The sequence below is a fragment of the Pezoporus occidentalis genome, unplaced genomic scaffold (genome assembly GCF_034315485.1).
Source record: "Pezoporus occidentalis ecotype Australia unplaced genomic scaffold, CSIRO_AGI_Poc_V1 ctg12, whole genome shotgun sequence".
Classification (NCBI taxonomy): Eukaryota; Metazoa; Chordata; class Aves; order Psittaciformes; family Psittacidae; genus Pezoporus; species Pezoporus occidentalis.
The window spans coordinates 1,081,644-1,105,619 of NW_026912994.1; the positions used below are offsets into that span (position 1 = coordinate 1,081,644).

Here is a 23,976-nt window from a genome sequence, read left to right on the forward strand (position 1 = left end):
GTTTGAATTAATTAATAAATTAACCCTCCAGACACCTGTCTACTTGTTTCCTAAATTGCATTTTTCACTTTGGACTACTTTGAAAATAGCCTGTTTTGTTCAAAAACCCCAAAACCTCAGGACCCCAGTGCAATCCCTGCACTCTCCCCCCCCTGCTCAGGGTCTTCCTGGGGCTGGAGGTCCCATCTGGGTAGCTTTGCTGAGGTGGATGGGGGAAATGGGACAGAAGGGGACTCACCGCCAGTGCCACATGTGTGGGAGCACTGAGACCAGGCTGACCACGCTGAGAGCTGGCAGTCCACTGTGCACCCCACCATGCACCGACTACTCGTCTGCACCGGCTTCTCCAGGCGAAGCTGTGAGATGACAAGGAAATACAAGTGTCAGCCCCACCGGGTCCCCCAGCCACCTCCTGCCACAGCTGGGCAGCAAGTCAAGACAACGAAAATTGGCAGCAACCCTGGTGGGACACCAGAGAGTTTACAGGGTGCTTTCCCAGGGGTGCAGTCAGTGAAAGCAGTTTCAGTGTTGAAGCATTTCACATCTAAGAGTTTCTCAGTGTTTGCGTCTTACACTGAAAGGACAATCCCAAACTTCTAGTAGAGCACAATCTCCCTGGCCACCAGCTTTGTCAGAGCCACTGGGATGGTCAGGATTGGTAGCCATGCCTCATGCATTTGAGTCAAAGAGTGATACCACCCACTAACACGCCAGGGATGCTCTTGTTACCCAAAGCACCCAACTGCTGTGCTCCCATCACTAAACTCAACTTCTCCACTGTTCATAGAAGATGTCTTGGCATGGGTCAGAAGGCATCAGCTTTCTGGAAACAAAATGAACCTCTGGGTGTTTCCGTGCCCCATGCACATGTGTGGCAGAGCTGCGTCTCACCCGCTGGCAGAGCTGTGTGCTGACAGTGGCCCCATCACTGCGCTGGCAGCTCAGGAGGCGGCGCCGCTCTCCATGCCCGCAGGTGGCATTGGCATCCAGCTGGCACCCGCTCCAGCCTGTGGACACAGAGCAAAGGGTGCAGTGCTGCAGGTCATGGCTGTCCCGTTTGACATCTTTTTACTCAACATGTGGGCTATGTTTGCTGAGAGCAGCGCTTCCCCATATCAGGGCATCCCAAACCAAAGAACAACCCACACAAAAGAAAGCTGCTCTCAAAAACTGAGCAAGTCTCTGAGGTGAAGCCACTCGTTTTGCACTCAGATATCCCCTTAATGAAACCAGTACATCAGAGTGCACAGAAAACTGCTAAACACTGCTAAAGCGAATCAGTTCAATCCAGTTGGTGCATCTACAAGTCTGAAGTAAAATTTCACTTTGATAAAGTAGCTGGGAAAGTTTCTGCAGGATAACTGGTTTAACCTATTCCTTGTCTCGAGGCAAAACTTCCATATTATTTAAAACTAAGCTCTAACACTCGTGAAATAAAACCGGTATTTCTAGTGGAAGAAAATTTATATCTTATTACTTGTCTGAAATTATGATAGTCAGAATACAACTAAACTGAAATAAGCCTCAAAACACCACTTAAAATAAACAAAAAACATGACACAAACAACTAAAATTTCCATACACCACCAATAAACAGGAAGCATGAGAAGAAAACCTATTACTTTGTGTCTTCCACATCTGATCAACATGAACACATAAATGTTCTGCATTTCTGAAATGTGACAATAAAAAAAGCATCAACCTGCTGCCTGTGTGTTTCTGGGCCTTTTATTTCAAACAGGCTGAGTTTATATTCAGGTATTTTAACCTGCTTTGTTGTCCCTTCCCACAGCCCCCAAACTCCTCTTAGATCTCTCCTCTCTCTGCCCTTCTCATTTATCTGAGCTGGACAAAACAAAAGCTTTTCCCTGTTTTGGCTACTCTGTTTGCAACATACCTAACTGCTTCTAAGGTCCTAAATAACGCATTTTGCTCTGAATATCCTACACCCGCCCATATAACCCATATTGTCTTCAAACCAGACTTGTTTGACTTCAGACTCAAATGATAACCTTTTAACTGGAATTTTGTAATTCTGTTGATAACCCACCAAAAAGAAGAAATTCCATTTAACCTGTTTTATTTCCAGTGTACCTGCAATGACAATTTAAATACAAAAAATATGCACTGTCCGCTAACCTGTACAAACCTAGGCATGCAGTTAACTTTACTGAAATCAGTGATGTCTACATGTAGCTCTTTAATGTGAAGGCTTTAACCAACATCACAAGCAAACATAACTAAAAACACACCTGGAGAAAGCCTTTGAGGTGAATCTTTTATGGAAAGATATTTGGAAAAGCAGAACATCAATTTAATATGCATCGCTATTGGTGTGAATTCCCACTAAGAATATACTGGGAAGTATCTTCCTACCTGTTAGATTGTATTGATACTGGAAGCAATTTTGGTTAAGAATACATGGCTTCATTTGTGAATCTTCAGGGCAGGGCTTTGTATTGACAGAAGACCTTAGCACTTGTCTAGTTCGGATTTGCATAATATTCGGATCACACACCTATATACAAAAGTGACAGACAGCACAAGAAACCCTATTAAATCATACAGACACTGACCATCTGGGGTTGTTACACGCATATTCATGGCCATATCAAGGTACAATATAATCACACTTTCATTCTAAAGATACTTAAAGACACATGAAGGAAATGTGGTTCAAAGGCAAAAATCCAATATTATAAAAAGTCATATTTTTTTTCACCCTGATTTCCTATTTTAGGCACTCTTATACTATTTCTATACTTTCTTATAAGGATTCATGGGGACAATAGGCTAAAGACTGTGCCATTTTGCTGTGCTCTACTTTCTATCTCTTTCCAAGGCACTAGGGTTAGGCAAATTGCGTAATACTGAATAATGGGACAGGATTTCTGATACAATTAATACATTTTTAAGTAATAACCGATGTTACAGCAAAGCTTTCATTTCCAGGAAGGACATTTGTAATTGCCTATCATTTATAACGCTGACAAGAAGACAGGGTGACTTTTCAAAGTATGCGACACAAATACCGATGACCAACTGCCCAGGTTTTGCTTGTTTACATTTTCATGTGAACATCATAGAATCATAAGAATACTGGGTTGGAAGGGACACCAAGGACCATCTGGTCCAACCTTTCTTGGCAAAAGCACATTCTAGACTAGCTGTCACGGCACCCTGTCCAGCTGAATCTTAAAAGTGTCCAACACTGGGGAATGCACCAGTTTCCTGGGGAAGATTAGTCCAATGGCTGATTGTTCTCATTGTGAGAAAGTTTCTTTTGTGTCCACTTGGAATCTCCTGAGAGTAACGTGTGCCCATTACCCCTTTTCTTTTCAATGTGACTCCATCTTTGTAGGCACCCTTTAAACACCGGAACATGGTGATAAGGTCTCCCCTGTGCCTTGTTTTCTCTAGGCTGAAAAAAACTCGGCTCCCTCAGCCTTTCCTCACACGGCAGGATTCATCTTTGATCATCTTTGTAGCCCTTCTCTGAACCCTCTCCAGCCTGCCCACATCATTTTTTTTATAGGGGGGACCAAAGCTGAACACAGGATTCCAGGTGTGGCTTGACTAGTGTTGAGTACAGTGGGATAATGACATCCTTATCTCTGCTTGTTGATGTTGGCCTTCTTGGCTGCAGCTGTACACTGTTCATTCCTATTGAGCTTCTTGTCCACTTGGACCCCCAGGTCCCTTTCCACAGAGCTCTTCCCCAGCCAAGTAGATCCCAGCCTGTGTTGCACTCTTTGATAGTGCTTACCCAGGTGCAAGACCTTACACTTGTCCTCACTGAACTTCATAAGGTTCTTTTTAGCCAGCTCCTCCAGTCTAATACAAACCAGCTGAGACAGGTTTTCATTTGTGTTTGTACATCACAGGAATGAAAATTGTTTTAGCAGCCTTCCATTCTTACTCTGTTAGCATTGTGGCATGGGGCTGTTTTGCTTTCCATTTCACTGCAGACTTGAGACTAGTGACCAAATACTTTCAGTATTCTAAGAAACATTCCCTTTATGTTAGAAGGAAGCATCTGTTCACACCTACAAATCTCCTCCTGCAGCCTTCTGGTTAACATGCCTCTGCAGCACGAGAGCTGTTCTCTTTGGATGACATACAAAGGTGTCACCTGACTCTGTTTACATGTTTCTTAGTTATTTTCCTTGGTGTACTTAATTTGGGGCTACAGCATAAGCACTGGCTGGGCCATGAGGAACATGGTTCCACTGCTGGTGCCCCAACCCTGGCTGTCGCATCCATGTCTCAGGCCAAAGGGAAGTACTTCAGGAGGAAGGAGTCATAGCACCAATGATTAAATGCCTGTGACACAGGGTAAGGCTGAGGTGAAAAACACTGAGGACTGCTATTTTGTCTCATCTAACAAAATTATTGTCTCATTTAACAAAATCACAAAAACATCAAAATAAGCTTATTCTGAAGCCAGGGCGATTACGTCAATATGCAATAGCCATTTTGACTGCAAGGCTGGGACAGAAAAGCAGCCCCAAGTGCAGGGGAGCTGACCTGCTGAAACATTCCCCTGCAATCCAGTACAGGGGGAATGAATCTGTGGTAGTGGGCACAGCTAACTTAATGGAAATAAATCCCTATTGAAGGTATTCACAGCCATTTACTGGAGAAGAGAACCTATTTCATTCCTAATGGTCTCTCATTAGGACTAAAGACCACTCAGGAACAGAAAATAAACCAAAAAAATCCTCAATGCGTTTTCATAAATGCTTGGGAATTTAAAACATGATTTTTCTACTAGAGTGGTTTAATTACAAAAAATAACTAACATTTCAAAACCACAGGCGGCTTATCATACAACTGACTGCTAACACTGAACCCTACATGGATAAAGCATGGATAATTCCTGTATTGTGAATATTAAAGAGAAATGCAATGGCATTGCAGAATAAATCTGCATCTCGGACTGCTGAAAATTGGATTAGTTGCACAGATGATAGCATAACTAAACAGAATGAATATCAGGAAAAATAGGAAAAAATTCTGGTCTGGTTTTAAAAATGTATGTTCAGGGACAATATTCCTTATGTTTACACAGTGTGAAGGGAATTCTATTATGTCCTTATTGCTGACGCAGACCTTGTCAAATAATTTTAAATGTTAATCTTATTTGAATATCCGCAGTCATCTAAAATAACCAATTGTTCTTAATTATCTGAAAATTAAATTTATGCTAAGTGTTTACCAATAGTTTACTGCCTTTTCCACAACTAGTCTGATTGCCCGTCCTCACAGCTAACAGTAATAACTTAAATGATTTGCCAATAAAACGAAACAAAGAAAAAAATCAAAGAAGGTATCTCAGTAGCTACTCCTAATTAATGTTTCCCTGCATTATGTCACCAAAGGGTAAAAAAGCCCAATAAATGCTGTGGCAGAAGCTGAGTCTGTGCCATCTCAGAAATACCTGCTTTTGCTCCCTTCAAAATATGAACCTGTAGGGAGAAAATACATCTCATTTGTAGATAAGTAACTTCTTTAAATAAAATGGCATGCACCCATCTAGCATGCATCCCGCTGGGCTTGATTACAGGGCATTGATGCAGCTCAGTGCTGCACATGCTGTCATACAGCCCCTCCGAAAATTTCCTGGCGATCAGGACCATTTTCCCACTCAGTTGTCCTCCTGGTGGGTAGCAGACCAATCTAACAGGTAAAAAGCTATCTGGTGTTTGCCAGGATCTAAATAAGCGACTGGTTTACTGCAGCTCTGAAGCTACTGTTCTCACTGTACTGATGAGCCATGTTGTTCAGAAGCCAGAGCTGATGTGATAAGCTCCCCACTTTTACTAGTTCTGAATAATAAAGAATCTCTGTAGAAAATATGTTCATTTAATCAAGCTGAGTACATGGGAAACATGCAAAAATTCAAAGCCGGCAAACCGTAACTAATATCCTGTAATATTATTTGTTGAATTTCTCTTTACGTCAATTGAGAAGTCAATTTAGTTTTATAATTGATTTTCTGGCCTTACTCTTTCAAGTTAACTATGTAAAAAACTTGAGCCAAATACATATGGAACTGAATAAGCAGTAGGAGGGAATGACTTGCAAAGAAAAAGATGAAAGTTGGGATTTTCAAAGGAGCAAGAGGGAGAGGAGCATCCAGTTACCCTGGAAACCCATGGGATTGGGTGCACAACTTTTGCAGGACCTCTCCAAAATTCCAGGCTGGAAAAAATAAATACTTATGACATGGCAAAGGTTGAGGAATGGCTTGGCAGATTCAAAGTCATTCAGGGATGTGAATGGTGACAGTTAAAGAGGAGGGATTGTTTCCAGTGGGGAGTTGGGTATTAACAAGCAGTAACAAACAGATGTGTGCAAGCTGCACAGTAAAAGGAAGGTATTATGTCACTATTATCACCCCTGCTATCACTACCAATGGTATGCATCTAGTCCTGAATTTGTGTCTTAAAAAATACCAAGCAAAAAAACAGTCACCATCAATGGCAAATTACATTTTTAGGAGGTAGGACAGACACAGCAGTCAGTAATACTATAGCAAAGGCATTGAAAGAAACAAATATTATTTGTGTAATTAAAGTAAGAAATCATCTCAGCATTAATTAAGATTTGGGCAAGATTATGGAAGGGGTTGATTCTGAGTATTCTCGCATAAGAAAAAATGACAAAACCAACTGACTGTTCAAATACTCTTCCCTACGAAACAGTGATGGTGCTGTTCATGGATCAAGACTGGGTATGCTCTACCCCATTAGGAATCCCAATTTCTTATCAGAAGCATATATGAATCTACAATTTTGGGGGTTTAAAATAAATAAAACCCACTGTGATTCAGCAACCCGCTACTGAGTATATTCATTTACAACTCCTCTCTTCCCACTGAGTGGATGCTATACTTTCAAAGACACTGTTTTACTTCCCACTGTTCTATTAATAACTACTACTTTCAGTGATCAGATTAAGCTTTTTTTTCTATTATTTTTACATTAATTCAGACATTACCTCCTGTAAAGTAATCATAACTGGTTTGTGCTCAGCATTATCCAACACTTCTACAGTGAAAGAACAAGGAAAGCTGAAAATGGACAGCCAACAACACTGTTAAGAGAAAGGCAGGTACATACAACGGAAGTGTTCAGTAGTGGGAGTTTGACTTTGACTTGGATTTCTGAGATCATCTCTTTATGGTCATGCTACTTATTTTTATGCCTGTGGTTATAAATCCCACAAACAGTCGCTATAGTTGGGGAATTTGGTATGTACCGATGGGGTAGAATTGGGCATAACAGCAGATCTCCTAACAGCAAATCTTCAAGGTGATAGATTGCAACAACTTATTAGAGCGGATTTAGGCAGTGTCAAAATCAGGTGATGGTTAAACTGAGGGCAATGCAGAATCACTTGCAGATGCTGAAGCTCTCCACATGCACAGAGCTTGCGGATACGTGCCAGGGTCCAGATCAAGTAACTCTTACACAGACTTCATGTAGAAGAAAGATAAAAAGAAGATGGGGTGAAATTCAGCCTCTCACTTAGGTCTTGGCTCTAGGCACATCTCCAGTAAACTTCAGTAACAGCAACTCTGTTAGCACCTCCACTTGATTTTTCCAGAGGCTCTGCTCTGCCAGACAGCCGGGGCTACCAGGAAGGAAAAGTAATTCTTATTGCAGCCTGAGGACCATCAGAGCAAGTGGAAAACCATTGTCCAACTTCTGCCCCTATTCTGAACAAACGAAACCCACTTCTGACACCACCCAGGCTAGAAATAGATTATAAAGATTTAAGGATCAAAGAAGGATGATGAATATAGGTGCTGATTGGCCATAAACAGATGAAAAAAGTCCTAAGACACTGAGGTGTCTGTGATGCATAGAGGTAGAAGGTGAGAGGCTTGGAGAACTCTATATACCTTCAAGGTTATGTGCTAACTCAGTGTAGCAGTTAAGTTTTACAGACTATGTGGTTTGTTGGATTTAGTCCAGGTTCCTTCTTGATGAGTGTAAGCAATAGGGGGTGTAATTCAGGCATACGATTCCTTTGGAATCGGTGATAGGAATGGAATTAATTTCTGGATGGAAATAATAATGGGGACCTAACTCAGGTCGCACATTAATAACCTACAGAGTAGGATGTCATATACAGACACAGAAAGTTTGTTTAGGTGTATAATTATACTGCCCCAGCCTACTTTATTGTATTAAATCTCATCATTTACTTTATCCTTTTCCATGAAGTGTGAAAAAGTTGAGCTAGAGCCAGGGATCTATAGGCCAGGTTATATAAACCACTACAGAAACAAAATATTCTGAAGCAATGGGAGGCACATAAAATTTTAAGTTAGAAACGATTCAGAGCTTTTCCCAAAGGACCATTCAGAAATTGTAAAAGCCTTCATCTTGATTCTATGAAGGAATTCTTGGCAGTATTATGTACTGCATTTTTTAATACTTCTTTTAGCCAATCACAGTTCTCCACCATGACCACTTGACACTAGTTTAAGCTATTGTAAAAAGTGAGGGACACAAACATGCACAAAGGATGTACCCAGCCTTTGCTCTAGCCAGTAAGAGAACAGCCAAAGCACAGAAAGTTTGTTCTGGAAGACAAGAATAATATCTAAAAAAACCTGAAAAGTTATGAATGCCAAGGTCCAGGGTAAAAGCTGTTAACATATCACACATTAATTTACATTATTAGACTCTCCTTGTGGTGGATTTTAAAAGCTGTCCATTGATCCAGGCTTTCACATGCATCAAAATTGTACAACACAAGCGTTGTAACCCATTAGAGAGCCCTTTAAGCTGTTTAATTTATCAGATTGTATAATGCATAGTGCACTATAAATAGCTGGCCACATTATATTTAACTGGCTATTCATAAGGAAACATACAACCTCAAACTCAGGGAAATGGATTGGCAGCAACAGGATTTGACTATTTTTAACAATGCAATGAACCATTATATTGTTCATGTGGATGTTTTGTAACAATTTAACAAGTCATTTAAAATAACATGAGCAGTCTTTTGAAATGAAAATGCATTTGCATAAATTTTCTTTTTGAGACGCATCTAGGTTCTAAAACCTTATCTGCCTCAATAAATAATGATTACTTTTTAAAAAAATGATTGAGATGAATAAAAATAAAAAATAAATCTAAAAATACAGCAGTTACCAACTTCTTGATAAAGCTATTAAAAAAAACCAAGCTACAGCTATGCATAAGGAGCAGTGTATGTTCTTACAGAAAGCCTCAGACTAGCATAATTCTCATGCTTGACCTGAATAAATTATCTTTTGGACTAGAAACACAACTCTGTGCAAGCTTCATTCTCCAATCCAGTCTCCATACTGCAAGTTCTCTGCCAAACCTACCTATAAAGGTACCAGTTGTGATGAAGACTTGGGTAACACACACAGTAAGCCCCAGCTCAGCAGGAGTCCACAATTTCTCTTCCAGTTGGCATTTCCAAGCTAATGACTCCAACTTCTATTTACGATGAAAGTAACTGCACAACCTGGGGGTCGGCTGTAGTGCCTGGTGCCACTTTTAATGCAATCAGTTGCTGCAGTACTACACTCCCCCCCAAAGATTCAAGAGAATAATAATTCAATTGTCTCCAGTCCTGAGCATTGTACATTGCTACTGATCCATGAGGAAAATGCTGGCTGAAAGAGAGACAGCTGTTCTCACTCACTACACATGTAACCTCCTATAATTAACTAATTTCAGACCTCTTGGAATTAGCTGCTAGAAATGCCAACAGCTGAGGCAAACAAGGAGGCCACTCTGATAGGCCACAGGGGCTGTGACAGCTATCCACACAACAGAGAGCTAATAAAACAAATTTGAGGTAATTATTTCAGAGACTTGTAGCACAACTCACATATTAACTCCTTCTAAGAATGCTTTGATGAATTCAATTGAAGTCAATTAATTACATTTCCAAGTCAGATGAATACAAAGTTGAGGCACCACAGGAAGTACATGTTATTCGATCACTGAATATGTAACAGAGTTGATAGGGTTTCAGTTTCCAGATTGTTTAGCTGGGTCTTTAGGCAATCAAGTGATGATGTCTGACTGAACATGCTATTGTAGCTGGAATGAATATGAAATCTCTGAAGCAAAATGCAAGTCAATCCAATTTGCTCATCATTTTTTTTTCTAACTAGCAAGATTCAAACTGTTATTTTAAATGGCTTTAAACCCCTGATATTTAAGTTACATGGATGTTACTTATTGTCAAAGAAGAAAACTTTATGAGCCAAAAAACAGTCTTCAATCAGAAGGAAAATTATTTTGAATTTACTTCTCACAATAGAGAATGTGAGAATAACAGGGATGCTTTAAATAAGTAGTTATGAGTTTCTTGAATTCAGTAATGAGACAAAATCTCAAAAGTAACCTCGTGGTATTACAGTTCAGACAACTGCATTTCTGGGTCACAGCAAACCACCATTAGAGGAAATATTGAAATTTAGCTTTGTATAGCAGTATTAAATGGCAATATAATCAAGATGCAAAAACTGCCATTCACTTGGAAAATACACATTAAAGAATTGTGGGACCATGTGAAATTACAAAAGACCACCCTAGAAATACAAATATTTAAAAGCAAAAGGGAAATGCAGCCACAAAAGGAAGAACAAATACAATGCTTTAGCAGAAAGAAGTATTGAAGGAAAATACTCCCCATTGACAAAGCAGTCCCCACCTTTATGACCCATTGATTTAAATAAGATTCAAGAGCATTTACCGTGCTGAAAGTAGAAAATACACATGGGTAGAGTATTGCTACAAGATAAAACCAAGTAATAATCTAGAAAGCATCCAGAGTACAATAACATATTGACAAAAGGTACACTAGATAATCTAAAAGCCCTTTTTATATTCAGCTGATAAGAGTTAGTTATTCTGCTATCAGGATGAATTTATTATCAACACCATAAAATACGAGCAGAACACCAAAGCAACTGGAAAAGAACTCTAAAAAATCACTTTTTTACTTTTCAAAAGAACTGACCAAAATCTCTGGTAAATATCTCAAAGAGCTACTTGGGCAAAGATGAGGCTGAAATTGTGATTGCTCATCTTAAAAACCAGCATGTGCCAAATTTCATAAATCCACTTTATCTCCAGGAAGCCAAACATGACCAAAGACAAAGGAAGGTTTCCTGGAATGCTCTTTGGCAGCTGCCTCACAAGGGTGCTATGACTATAGGAGTGCCAACTATTTTGGTATGAAATGTAAACCTGCTTGAAGAAGGGCAGCCTGAATATAGTGGTTTTCCAGTCCAATATGATGTGATTCTTTTTCGTATTACTTGGGGAAGAGAAAGGAGCCATATTTAGAAAATGGATTTTTGGTGAATATTCATCCTCAAAAGACAGGCCTTTACTTCCAGTTTGGCATGAGTCAGACACCATGCATGAGTATACCAACTATAGAGCAAAATTCCCTCTAACACAATTAAAAAAGCAGCCCAAATGAGCAGGAGGTTCTATGCACACAAACTTACTGATGTGCTTTGGGGCACTGTGGGAAGCCATTCGACACAAGGCTGGAGGCACAGCAGATCTGGCCAAAAGATTTCACATGAGATTCAGCTTCAGATGCAGACTCCTATATTTGGGTGTCTATATGTAGGGTCTCTGTGCAAGGTCCAGACACAAGCTCTCACTCACAACCAGTGGAGCTATTCAACTGACCACACGTAGCTCTTATAACAAAAGCAGGATCCTCTGCAGGCTCCATTGCCTTTGTAACTCCACTGACCATATCCACCAGCTCGTGGTCATCCTCAGTGATCACCTTTCCTAGAGCAACTCGAGAGATGAAGGGTTGAATTAATTATCCTGGTGCTGGTGATGCCTCACTCCTGGCCACCACTTTTCCTTTGATCCCTGCCCCATTAGACAAGTATCCCTACACATACTGAAGATACACCACTGTCTGTCATAGTACAGCCATTCTGCACTTAGAGCAAGCCCAGCGGTTGCTGTGGAGATGCTAAGTATGTGCAGCCTGAGAGGGACTGTGCTGTGTGGTCCTCTCAAAACCAAACACAAATGGCCAAAGTAGCTATAAAAGGGAGACAGCACTGCTGTAAATTCATCAAAAGAGGGTTTTATCTGTCCATAAAACTTCAAGCTGTTTATTGCCTCATATCTGGACAGAACTATTTAAACACATGCTCCATCAGCACGCAGACATCTCAGTTTCACAACAAAGCATTGCAGAACAGCTTGTGAAAGCATATTGTTCAGTTAATTGGATTGGCATACAGATGCCCTCGCATTTATGAATTAACATCAACTATGGCAAAGGAACATACAAGGAGACACAGGGACTGTGGCACTCAGCCTGCGACTGCCAAGAGCTATGCTGCCTGATGGAGTGCAGCCCACAAGTTCTGGGCACCCCTTTCCTGCTTCACCATTACCAAAAAGGAGCATTCATGTAAAAACTCGGGGTGTCTCCCTTTAAGGACAGTCGGGTACTTAAAGCTTCAAGCTGTCCTTCATAACCAAGTGCCTGCCACCAAGGCACCTGAAAATACCCAGTGGCCTGAGGATCTCTGCATCTGTTTACTGCATGCTGAAAGGAAGAAAATCTATCTGTGAAAAAGAAAAGCCCATGGCAAAGAAACAGCCCAACAACAGTGGGACATTGAAAGGTATCCAAGCACCTGTATTGGTGCAAGACTGCTATACTTCATCAAAGCTATGCTGCTCAGGAGGAGGCGAATGCAGGAAATGAAACACAAGGTTTTATTTGACATGTTCTTACTCAAAATGTTGATACGCTACACAAAATATTATGGAAGGAAATTACCTGTGTCAGCAGTAGTATAAATACCTGTCCAATAATAACTCAGACTTTTGATAATGGCTGAGTTAACACAGGGGCAATGAATATATGTTTGTCACTTAAATATATCAAGCAAGTCTGTTAAAAAAACCCTGACATTAAATCTGACACCTATTTTAACACTGAGAAAGAGAGAAACAATCAGTTTGAGATTACATGCTTTGAGGCCAGAGAGTTTTCACAAGACAGAATTTGCAGCTTCTTTCTATCTCATACACTTCGGAAAACACTGAGCACTTGGCAGTGGCTTGAATCCCTGCATAATTCACAAAGTTTCAAGTATTTTGTGACATGACAAATTATTCAGGCATCTTGCTGCCATGCCTTTCTGTTGCTGTTGCCTCAGATGTTCCCTCAAGGTTCTGAGGAGGAATAGACACTGGACAGAAATAGCATCTGTTGGGAAGGGAGAGCTGTCTTTTAGGCAGGCCAAAGACTTTTCCAGAGTGCCACCACCACACTTTACCAGCAGGTTGTTATGGCAGTCATGCATTACTCACAGACATCTCCCTGTAAATATGTCCCCTGTAATATATCTTCCCTGTAAATATTTACTAACACAGCTCTTACTGGAGCAAGAATACTGGTCCCTTCCACTGCTCTTCTCGTGTGGGTCCTCTCCCACAGACCAAGTAGAAAGATGTGTTGAATCAACTGGCACAGTAACAGCTATGTGTTTTACTACCTAACTTTCTATAGCTCAATCTCTGTAGAAGTATCTCCAGATTCAACCTTGCTAAATAATTTACTTTTTCAGAAAATAACTATATTCTGAAGTGGCTGATGGACAGCGAAGACCGACGCATGAGAATTGCCACAGACACACAAGCAAGAGAGCCTACCTGCGGGCACTTGCTCCACTGTCCCCAGTCAGACACTACACACTCACTGGGACAGTACAAACTACACTTCTGCATCACGTCTGGGATTTCAGCCTGATTACACAGTGCACTGGGCACAGTCTCCCCTCTGTGGTCCTCAGCAATACTCACACACCTACACAGAAAACATTTTCATTAGAGGATCATCACTGTACCACAGAAGTAATGGATATAAACAAGTCCTCTTGAGCCCATGTAGGACACCATATGTAACACAGTAGCTATATGCAGTAAGGCTGGTCAAAAAGTAGAGTTCATCACGTTAATACAAATCAAAACCAGCTACACACACAACATGCTTCTGTTACTCACAAATTTCAATAACAACTACTTTAAAGAAACATTTCAGACTGCATACAGAAGGATTTAAACTTTGAATAGAAGAGAGGTGAGCAAACAGAAAATGACAATCAGCAAGAACATACCTTTGTGCTCCTGAAAGAAACATCTGAACATTTGGAGATAACTCACCATTTCCCCATGCCTGGGGAATGAATATTCACTACTAATGAATGACACTCTGGTGTGTGCAGTGCCATTACTTGGGGAAAACGTTAGCAAATTTGAACATGGAGGATTTGCCCCTCAGGGGGCTTTATGTATATATATGGCATTTAGGTTGAAGAATTCTAATTTAAATTTCATGCCTTCTTCCTGAAAGACATCCTGATCGTAACACAAGGCTGCATCTCTGAGATGCTTTTCCTGTAAACCATTACACATAAATGCATGTTTGTTTTCATTTGAAATGCACTGGAGTCAGCAACATACTCACTGTCAGATGGCCAGATATCGCAGCTTTATGCAAGTATGTATCAGCTCTTTTTAATCTGGAGTACCTGTGCTTTTGTCTTCACGCACCTGACTTTTCTTGTTTGCATTCCTTCTCCACAGTGGAGGGAATTTTGTTCACTCTTGATTTTGCACGAAGACCATGGCTCTACTACCCAAGAATACTGATTGCACTCACTGTAGCATGGGACTGCCTCATACACCTGCAAGAAGAAAGAATCAAAACTGTTCATCTGAATTATACAGGTTAGCATCTCTGCAGAAATGCCTCAGCCAAAGCCAGGAAAGAGTATACTGAAAAACATCCTGGCTTACACTCCTGAGGCTAATTATGCAATGGATATTGCAATAGCTTTAAGTTCATTTATTCATTATTGACTTGCCACAGGATTTCTAAGTATATAATAAACAGTAGTATGTAAGCAGCATCTTAGGAAACAGGACAAATAACCGCTGTTTCCTGCAGCCAGAAGAGGAACTAGATTACAATTTCATTTGTTCCAACTGCTCTCGCCATAATCTATCACACGTTATTCACTAGGACTGTAAGCATTGCATCCTTTTGTGTTTCAGAAGGTACAAACTTAAATCAGCACTCATTTACCTTTGCTTCTGACATATCCTTGTAAGTCATTTATCATAAAAGAATGAAATTTCATGCATCCTATAAATTTCATTTTTATACACAACACCTGTAAATGTTTTTTTCCCTGCAAGTGGGAACGCATCTAATCAACTCTAACACATCTAAGCAAACACGACTGCGTGTTCACCTGAGCTGTGGTGTCTATGTAGAGAGAAAAATACAGCCAAAAGCCTGATAAACTTTTTTTTAAAAGGTGCCAGATATCCAGGTTGTTAGAAGCAGCACACTGAGATACAGTACTTTAGCAGGTCTTTAGGATTAAACAAATGAATGCATGAACAGTTCTATTACAATAACAAATAAAAGTTATTTATTTTGAATCCGGTATGCCTGCAGAAGCTGATTTGAAGATACAGTGTTCTTTGTTGCTTTGTATGAAGCACAATGCGCTGCCCTGGAAAAATATAGCACACCTCAAATTTCTCCTTCCACACACCAAAATCTCCTTGGTCTTGCTGCTGTGGAGCCATTCAGTTCTCACCATTAAAATTACTGTAAACCAACAGCTTTCCTCCCAGTTACCACCTCTCCTGTCTAGTCCCCCTCCCCCCCCCAAAAAAAAATAAATCAGGTTTAATAAATTATAGCTTCATTTTAAAATGACTGTGCATGTTGTGGCCACAACAATAAAGAAACCTTACTTGCAACATTTTGGAGGTGGGCAGATGAGATCAAGGTACTGGTCTGAAAACAAAACTGGTGCCCCATCTGAAAATCACTTTCATACCAAATAAAATGAAGATAACTTGCTAAAGAAAAGTATTCAGGAACATAAAATGCCACAAACTAATTTTAACTGTGGGTCTGCATATACGTTGTGCACAGGTTTAGCAGAGAAGAAAGAGTAGGAGAAACTGAAAAGTGCAAAATATGTGAAGGAGAAAAGAAAGAGGGACCAGAAGTCAGGACTGGTGGAGGTAACTATGGCATGAACTAGTAAGAGCATCACATTTTATGGAGAGGAAAGGGATGGGATTGAAGGGAGAAAAGGCAGTAGTAAAATTAGTACCATTTTTCCTACTTATTACTAAGCACAAATCCTTTTTCACGGTCTGTGCACAAATAACATTGAGAACGTGCAAAATTTATTGGAACTACTATTTCAGGGATGAAATACACACAGAGATAATGTTTGGTACAACAACCTTCTTGCAGAAGCGAGTGGGGCCACCCTGCAGCATCTGGGGGAGCACCGGAGCTGAGAGACATTTCCAGCTTCTGCTGGACCTGCACAAAGGTCTGTGAAAGATCACAGTGGTCCTCAGTTGCTCGATATAGGCTAATGACTTCTGCATGCTAAGGTGGCAGTATCTGGCCTAACTATAGGTATCTGTGTATTGTACAAAGTGCTAAGTTTCCTAGCCTGAGCAAGGGGCACCACGAGTGTCACTAATTAGCTGTGCAGTCATGCTTATTAACTGATGTACACAAGAGTAAAGAGAGGAAGTACCTGCTGAGCAAGTACTCAGCACCAGCAAGCAGGGAGACTGCCAGTGTGGGGGATGCATCAGGCAGCACATGAGCCCACCCAAACCACTGTCCTGCCCCAGCTATTCTGTCGCCTTTGGAGAATTACTGACTCCTGCATTCATTTCCCTGCACATACCAGGGAGAATAAAAATCTCTTTTTAGGCACTGTGAAGCCTTCACGTTCCCCAAAGACAGCCAGAAGATGGATATAGAGACAGGCAGTATTTATTGGTTTCCTGCTCCACAAGGTAGAAGGAAAAACTACACTCTGCCTATGTTGTCTGACAAAACATACTGCTGTCTGCAGGAGACGATTAGTTGAAGAGGGAACTGTGTGCTTGAGGCATGATCAGAGTTTCCCTCATTGCAGAGGGGAGGCAAAACTGGGAGAGAGCGAAGCACTAAACATTGCAAGAGCTGGCTGCCAGCAGACAGGAAATCTGCAACCTGCAGAGGAGATATCTCACTGTGCAGTGTTAAGGGAGGTAAAACTTATTTACTAATACACTTATTAAGAGCCAGGTGGGTACTTGTTCCTGCTTTTTAGACTTTTGGAGAGAAAGACAAGGTTGAGAGCGGTTGGAAGGTGATGGTGCATATGCTGCCTGCGCCCCTTTGTAAGTACAGCGGGGTAGCCAGGGCAGACACAGCACAAACCGTGGCTTTAGGGATTTAAGATCCTTTCCCCTTCTCTAATTAATAACCCTTCCTCAGGGTTAGAGGCTATCACTGTGAATCCCACAGATCAGGATGTGAGCACTAGCAGCCTTTCAGCGCTCACCCCCACTGCCTGCAGCAAGAAGCCTCTGCTCCTCACTCAGATAAGACCAAGATCTTGGAAAATCCCACATTGTTGTCTCAGTGACCTCTCATTGCTCTGTGTTAAAATCCATTAAACCTCAGAACTCTCCAAACCAGCAAACCCTCACTGTGGATAGCAGTACAGGCCTAACACCAGCAATTTACCACAACTGTGTTTTGGAGGTCAAAACCTCCTGTAGCATTTACCTGATGTGATTGCAGCATAAGGAAGCCAGCAGGGTTTGGGCAGGGATGGGATGCCACATGAACTAAAATCTATCCAAGGAAACGTGTGGGGACAAAACAGAGATCACATACGCAGTGACACAAATACACGTAATGTGAAGTGATATTTAAAATATGCTCTTTCAAGAGCAGGCAGGATAGCAATAATAAAGCCATTAACAGAGCATTTGTATTCTGCTGTCTAATCATGTCAAGACAGCATGATTACACATGAAGCTACATCAGCTCTCCTTCTCTGTCACATATCCCATTCTGTGCAGGAGCAGGGAAGGCATTCAATACTTGCTGCGTTAATCCCTGAAGCACCTCCATACCCAGGCAGTCTGCAGTACTTCCAGTTGGGCCAGGATTCCCAGATTACACTCACCACCAAAAACCTGGAATGTAATTGTAACAAATCACCTGTTTTCCTACATTATTAGGCTGACCACTGAACATTCTGTCTGTGAACCTCTCTCCTCTACCCTGCATTGTGGCACTGAGCAATGCCATCTCCAGTAGTACCTCTGGGACACTGGGAAAGTGTAAATAACCACCAAGTGTCATTGGCAGGGACAAATTTCTTCCGAGCAAGTTACAACATGTATCAGTAAACTCTGTTACACTTCTAAATGGGAATCTCAAAGAGATACAAGATTTCCATGAGTGAAACTCTGTGGGTATGCACTTCAGAAGCTGTGAATTTAATTTGTGACTATATCTTTGCATTTAAAAACCATGGTGATGGGGCATGTGGTCCTTTTCTCCACAGGACAATGTTTTCCTCCCATTTCTCTCTCCTGGCTTGCCATCATTTGTTTTCTATCACTTCTGAGTCCTCTTTTTTTTTTTTAATTTGAAAAAAGAAAACAAAACCAAAAACCCAACAGACCTTAAAGCTTTTCATTACTATCTTTTGCTAACAGCTGTGGTACTTAAGGAGGTCAAACAGATGATGTTCTTGACTGTGTTTTCAAAGGATATTGGCTAAGCTTTGCTGTTCTTTGGGCACCACCAACCAAGGGAACCTGGAATCGCTTCTCACCTCCTGGGTCCATGGGAGCACTCTGTCCTTACCCTGAACAGAGGCTGGGACAGGATGTGGTGTCCTTACTCCTAACCCAAAACAGAGACCCAAAGTGCCTGAGCCTGGAGGCGGTTGGGATGTGCATCCACGGATCCCTGGGTGTAACAAAGAGTGTATCCAAGCTTCAAATTAGATTTAGTTTCAGTATCCTGGCCCACATCACATTTGCCATCTGCTACCTCTGCTGCAGATATGGAAGTCTCTTGTCCAGCTACACCACTTCTTTTCCCAAGCATGAAGACAACAGTTTCTTTGAAAATAATCTGCTTAATGCTCACCCTTCCCCAAGCTTATGCAAACCCACTATGAGGGTGCATTTACAAAAACCTTCAGCCTGAGAAACCCAGTACATATATGAAGCTGCACTACAACAATCCATCTCCTGAAGGACAAGAACTAAATGGAATCCACACCACCGGACCATGGGTCCATTACTCCGAACTGCTCAGGGTGGAAAAAGATGCCCGAAGCTGCAGGCACCTGACATGTGCAGAGTTGCAGAGAGCTCAGTGCTAAGGGAACCAGCCTGGCTCCATCCCTCCATGCATCCCCTTTAACCCCTTATGGAAACAAACACAATCAAAATATTTTTAACATTTTAGGAAATTAACTGCTTTCCTCAATTCTTATTCATATTCACATGCTGCGTTTTGGGCTCAATGAGCCAAGGAGTGAAACGATGTCTGATGAAAGCCAACGGAAGTTTTGCTGCTGACTTCCATAGGACCACTGTCTCACTCTTCATAGCCACGACTAACCTGGAATACATTAACATCTGAATCCTAAAATCAAATTGATGGAACCAGTTCTAAATTAAAGAGAAGAATGACAAAACCTATTCTTTAAAAGAAAAACTGCTGTAGGCTTGTCCAAATAAAAGAAGCTGGTTTCCATTCATTCCAATGTAAACCCCGAGTCCTTGTGAAAGTATCTTGACGTCAACAGTTACTTCAACAAAATATAAAAACATTAATTTATTTATTTTCTCTTTTAATAGCTGATACTTGCATTTTGATGAAAAGTCCAAATATCCAACCACCACGGAGTTCTGCTGTGATTTATAATGTTCTGTAACTTATTTAAATATTGGTCAGGAATAATACTGACCTTGCAAAGGGCATGCAGAAAGAAGTACATTCACTCAACTGATGTGATTCATTAAAAGAAATTCATACCTATACTTCAGGTAGCTTTTCTGATGAGCACCTGCAGAGTAAGCTAGAACAAGGTTCAACATTTCTGAAAATCAGTGACTTCATATTTCTGTGAACATCAAGATTTATTCTCCCTCAAGGTAAATATTGACTCCGGTTTTCCCTCAGTCAATATTTTAGCTTTCAAGACAGTAAATCTTGGTGTTCACCTCAACTAAAGTCAATATCTGCTTATTACATTAGAACAACCAAACTGATCACTGTAGCGGTTGCCCGAAACCCTGAGGACAACCTCTGTGCTATTCATTTCTAATAAAAATGGTCTGAATTCATTGCTAACATAAGTTCATTTCACATCACAGCCCTTATACCAAGGTTACATTAGACCTAATACATTGAAACAGCCAGAACCAAAGAAACAACCTACTTTTAAACTATGGAGACCACCGTGAATAACACCAAAGCTAGAAAAGATCCCATAGGAAACAGCTGATTTGCTCTGGTTTGCAGACACTGGCTGGCAAGGAAATTCAAGCACAGATATTGAAACCACTGCTATTCAGACTGGCTAGCAATTTCCCCACTTTTAATACTTTCTGCATAACAACTTTGATGTTCCCTGCATATCCAGGCTGTACGAGGAGGCAGCAGTGGGGTGTCACCTCTCCTCCTCTCCAGCTTATGGACGCTGCTTTGTGAAATCTGCATCACAGCCAGCACTTCTCTTGCAACCAGCCTGACACAAATGGATCTGGTGCACGGTGGGAAATACAGCTCCAAAGATGTCCATCCATTGCAATTACCTGCAAATTTGACTTCTTTGTTGATTCCATCTAGTTCATCCAAATGTCTATTCTTGGTTGTAAGCTGCCTATACATTAACTGAATCATTTTTATAACGCTCTAAAACTGCCTTTGCAGTTCATATAACCCAGACCAGATAATTTCTTATAATGAGTTTCTTTTATTTAATTCTTTAAAACTGAATTCAACATGGAGTACTGAATTTGTTAATTACTTAAGTGAATGTTTGATTTGGCAGATCTAAGCACACATTTAAAAGCTTTACCGAATTAAGTCTATATCTGAAAGACAAGTACTTGCACATTAACAAACACTACATCACAGAAATGACCTCATTAAAATTTCAACATTAAATAGTTCTCTTTAAAATAAAATTGATTTTATTACATGCTAATTTCTATATTGATCACAATCGTCAGAAATATGCTAACTGCTCACCAGTATTAAAACTGGTTGAGCAATTAATTTTCAAGCAATTTGGATTTTGCAAAGCAGTGGTTTCACTGATGAATATTTGTCTTTCAGTATTTGGATGATGCAAATAGCCACCAAAATTAAATAAATATTGCTCAAGAATGACTTACAACACAAAAGTTTGAATATTTCAGCATGTGGTAAGACTTCTGAAATTACTGGAATTCCTGAATTTTTTATGCCTACAGCAGATACTCACACAAGTAATGGTGAAGTAAATTCAGCACTTTAAGTTTTCATTTACACCCAAATCAAAGGAGTTAGTGTTTTTTTACCTCCTTTGTGGTACGGAAAATCAATTAGAGCTTTGTTAAGGTTATAAAAAACCTTCACTGGTGTTGAACCAAGTCATAGAAAACCCAGACATTCCTAAAACTTTGTAGCTGGCAGAAGGATAAATTTTATTCTAAGTACAAAATATGAATTAAGAGTCAGGACAATGATTACTATAGCACAGACAGAAAGACACGAATTCCCAGTCTCTGCCCTGTGGGTAGTATGGAAACACCTGCAGAAACAGGCCCTTTACCATTATCCTGAGGAACATGCCATGGTGACAGCTTTCAAAAACACTGCCAAAATACGATTTTCACTGAGTACAAAGGGTAAAAACACTTATAAATCCTCTGAAGTTTCCTCAGCTCTTGACTACGTATTTATAGCCCGACCCCCAAAACTGCTCAACTTTAATCTTAATTTACACATGAGAAAACTAAGGATGAAGAACTGAGACAGCACATTTATTAGAGGCTAGCAAGGGAGCCCTTATGGAGTGGGGGACTGAATCTGGAAATGCCCCGCTTCTTGCACTGACTGGATGACACCTCAGCTTAAAATCAGACACTGAAAAGTTCAGATGAAGACATTTCAGGATGAAGCCATCAGAGAAAGCAGCACTCAAAACTCTGGCTGTAAATTGAGGGAAAAGGGAAAGAGGAGCTATTAGGAAAGCAGCAGAGTATTCTTGCTATAAAGGTATCTGGATGTTCTACTTTCCCTCACCGTGGCCTTTAGATGCTTTTACTGTATCTATTCTTTTGATGGACTTCACAATGCTCTTAACTAAATCCCTTATTTTCTTCTAATGGATGATTAAATATGCAAAGACAGACACTGCTGTATTTCAAATTCTTAAGTGAAATGAGTGGAAAATGCTTTGTTTAAGAAGTTAATTGGAGTGAGCTCTGTCAAATCCCAGTCATTATAGCTCACATACACAGAACTAACATGTTGCTCAGCAAGGTTTATTAATTCATATTTACTAGTTATAAGTGGTATTATTTTCTGTAAGATTGGTTCAGGCATCATTCAATGTGAGAAAATATGGGAGAACACACAACTCCCAGATGTGAACCTGCCTCCCTCGTTTTATTCAAGGTTTTACTGTCACTACAGCCTTTGAGGAGCAGAACACAGCACGGAGTATAACCTTGCAGCTATCATGCAGATATTAAGTATTTACTTCTATCTGAAATACTCAGGGCAAGGCAATTTAGTCGAGATTGTTAAAGTGTGAATGGAGGATATGCGAATACAATCACAAATGGCCAGTTCCTCAGGCTTTTTATTTTATTTTGTTTTTTGTTTCTTCACTATCAAGAAACTATTGAATCTAGAGGAGATACTAACAAATACAATTTTACTATGTTGTCAAATACTAGGGTCTAAAGCAAGACAGAAACTCGCTAATGAGAGTTTCACTGCATTTCTGCTGATTCCAGAAGCTGTAGGTGCTGTAGCTTCTGCTGTCTCCCTGTCACAAAGCTAGGCAAGCATAGCAATTTTAAGTAGATATAAATAAATCAATGTCCCATGTTTCTGAAACAGCACGTTTTGCTGCAGCTGAAGGATAGTTTCAGGGGCAACAAACATGGAACCTCTCTGGATGACTCTGTTATGCAGTCATAATGTCGGATCCCATTTGAAAGAGAGGAAGGGGAAAAAAAGCTGATTAATGAAGGACAACATCAAAGCCCCTCTTTACTAAATGAGAATAAGACAAGATGAAGACAGATTGCAACACCAACCTGAGCCTTTGTAGAGGTCCATGTTAGCAGGGCATGACAAGCAGAAAGGAAAGAAAATTATATATTCATTAGTTTAGCTGCTGCATGATAATATTGTGAAGAAAAGCAGAAAATCTGCTTAAAATAAAACTGCCACAATCTAAGGTTGCATTCATTTTTTTGATTTTCCCATCTTTGGAAAAAAAAAAAAAAAAAAGAAAAGAAATCCCTCAAGCAGAAATCAGGCATTTATTTGTGAGTGAATGAAAAGCACGACTATGCTGAAGAATAAAGCAGAGTTCATTCAGCTTCATCCAACAATCCTCTAGATTTCGTGTGTCTGACAATCAAAGCCTAAAGAGAATAACAACAAAAAAAAATTAAAAACATCTATGAAGCTTTAACTGAAATTTGGTAAGAAACCCCACAATTACTGAATATCAATCATGACAGACACAAAAGGCTTTCAGACATTTAAATCTTAGTTGTGTGGCACTGTCTTTAGTGCAGCCTGTAGATGACACACAGAAAGCATGCCAGGTGGCAGGCAGCCGACTGGCCTTTATCAGGCAGGACCCAATCTTCATGAACACCATCAATAACTCAAAGTAGATATCATTAAGGAAAAACTAATTAAATGATAAAAGTTCAATAACATGGTCATACAGCACATGCACATCCTACAGACAAGGAGGCCTGTGCGGGAACAGTTGACACTGAGATCGCCAGGGGTCCACCGGCAGTACAGGAGCTGCAATATGGA

General features: G+C 40.4%; 1 protein-coding gene across 4 annotated transcripts in view; it reads right to left on the reverse strand.

Annotated features, from left to right (window-relative positions):
* THSD7B (thrombospondin type 1 domain containing 7B) overlaps positions 1–23,976 on the reverse strand; it is a 288,594-nt gene that overhangs the window by 22,184 nt on the left and 242,434 nt on the right. For 3 of the 4 annotated variants that reach the window (XM_062605506.1, XM_062605527.1, XM_062605516.1), the window contains 5 exons: positions 14,616–14,749; positions 13,716–13,869; positions 2,377–2,518; positions 892–1,007; positions 239–356 (listed from right to left, as the gene is read on the reverse strand). In XM_062605506.1, the coding sequence (XP_062461490.1) occupies positions 239–356; positions 892–1,007; positions 2,377–2,518; positions 13,716–13,869; positions 14,616–14,749 (664 nt within the window). The remainder of the gene's footprint in view (positions 1–238; positions 357–891; positions 1,008–2,376; positions 2,519–13,715; positions 13,870–14,615; positions 14,750–23,976) is intronic. The other variant, XM_062605536.1, reaches the window with a different exon arrangement.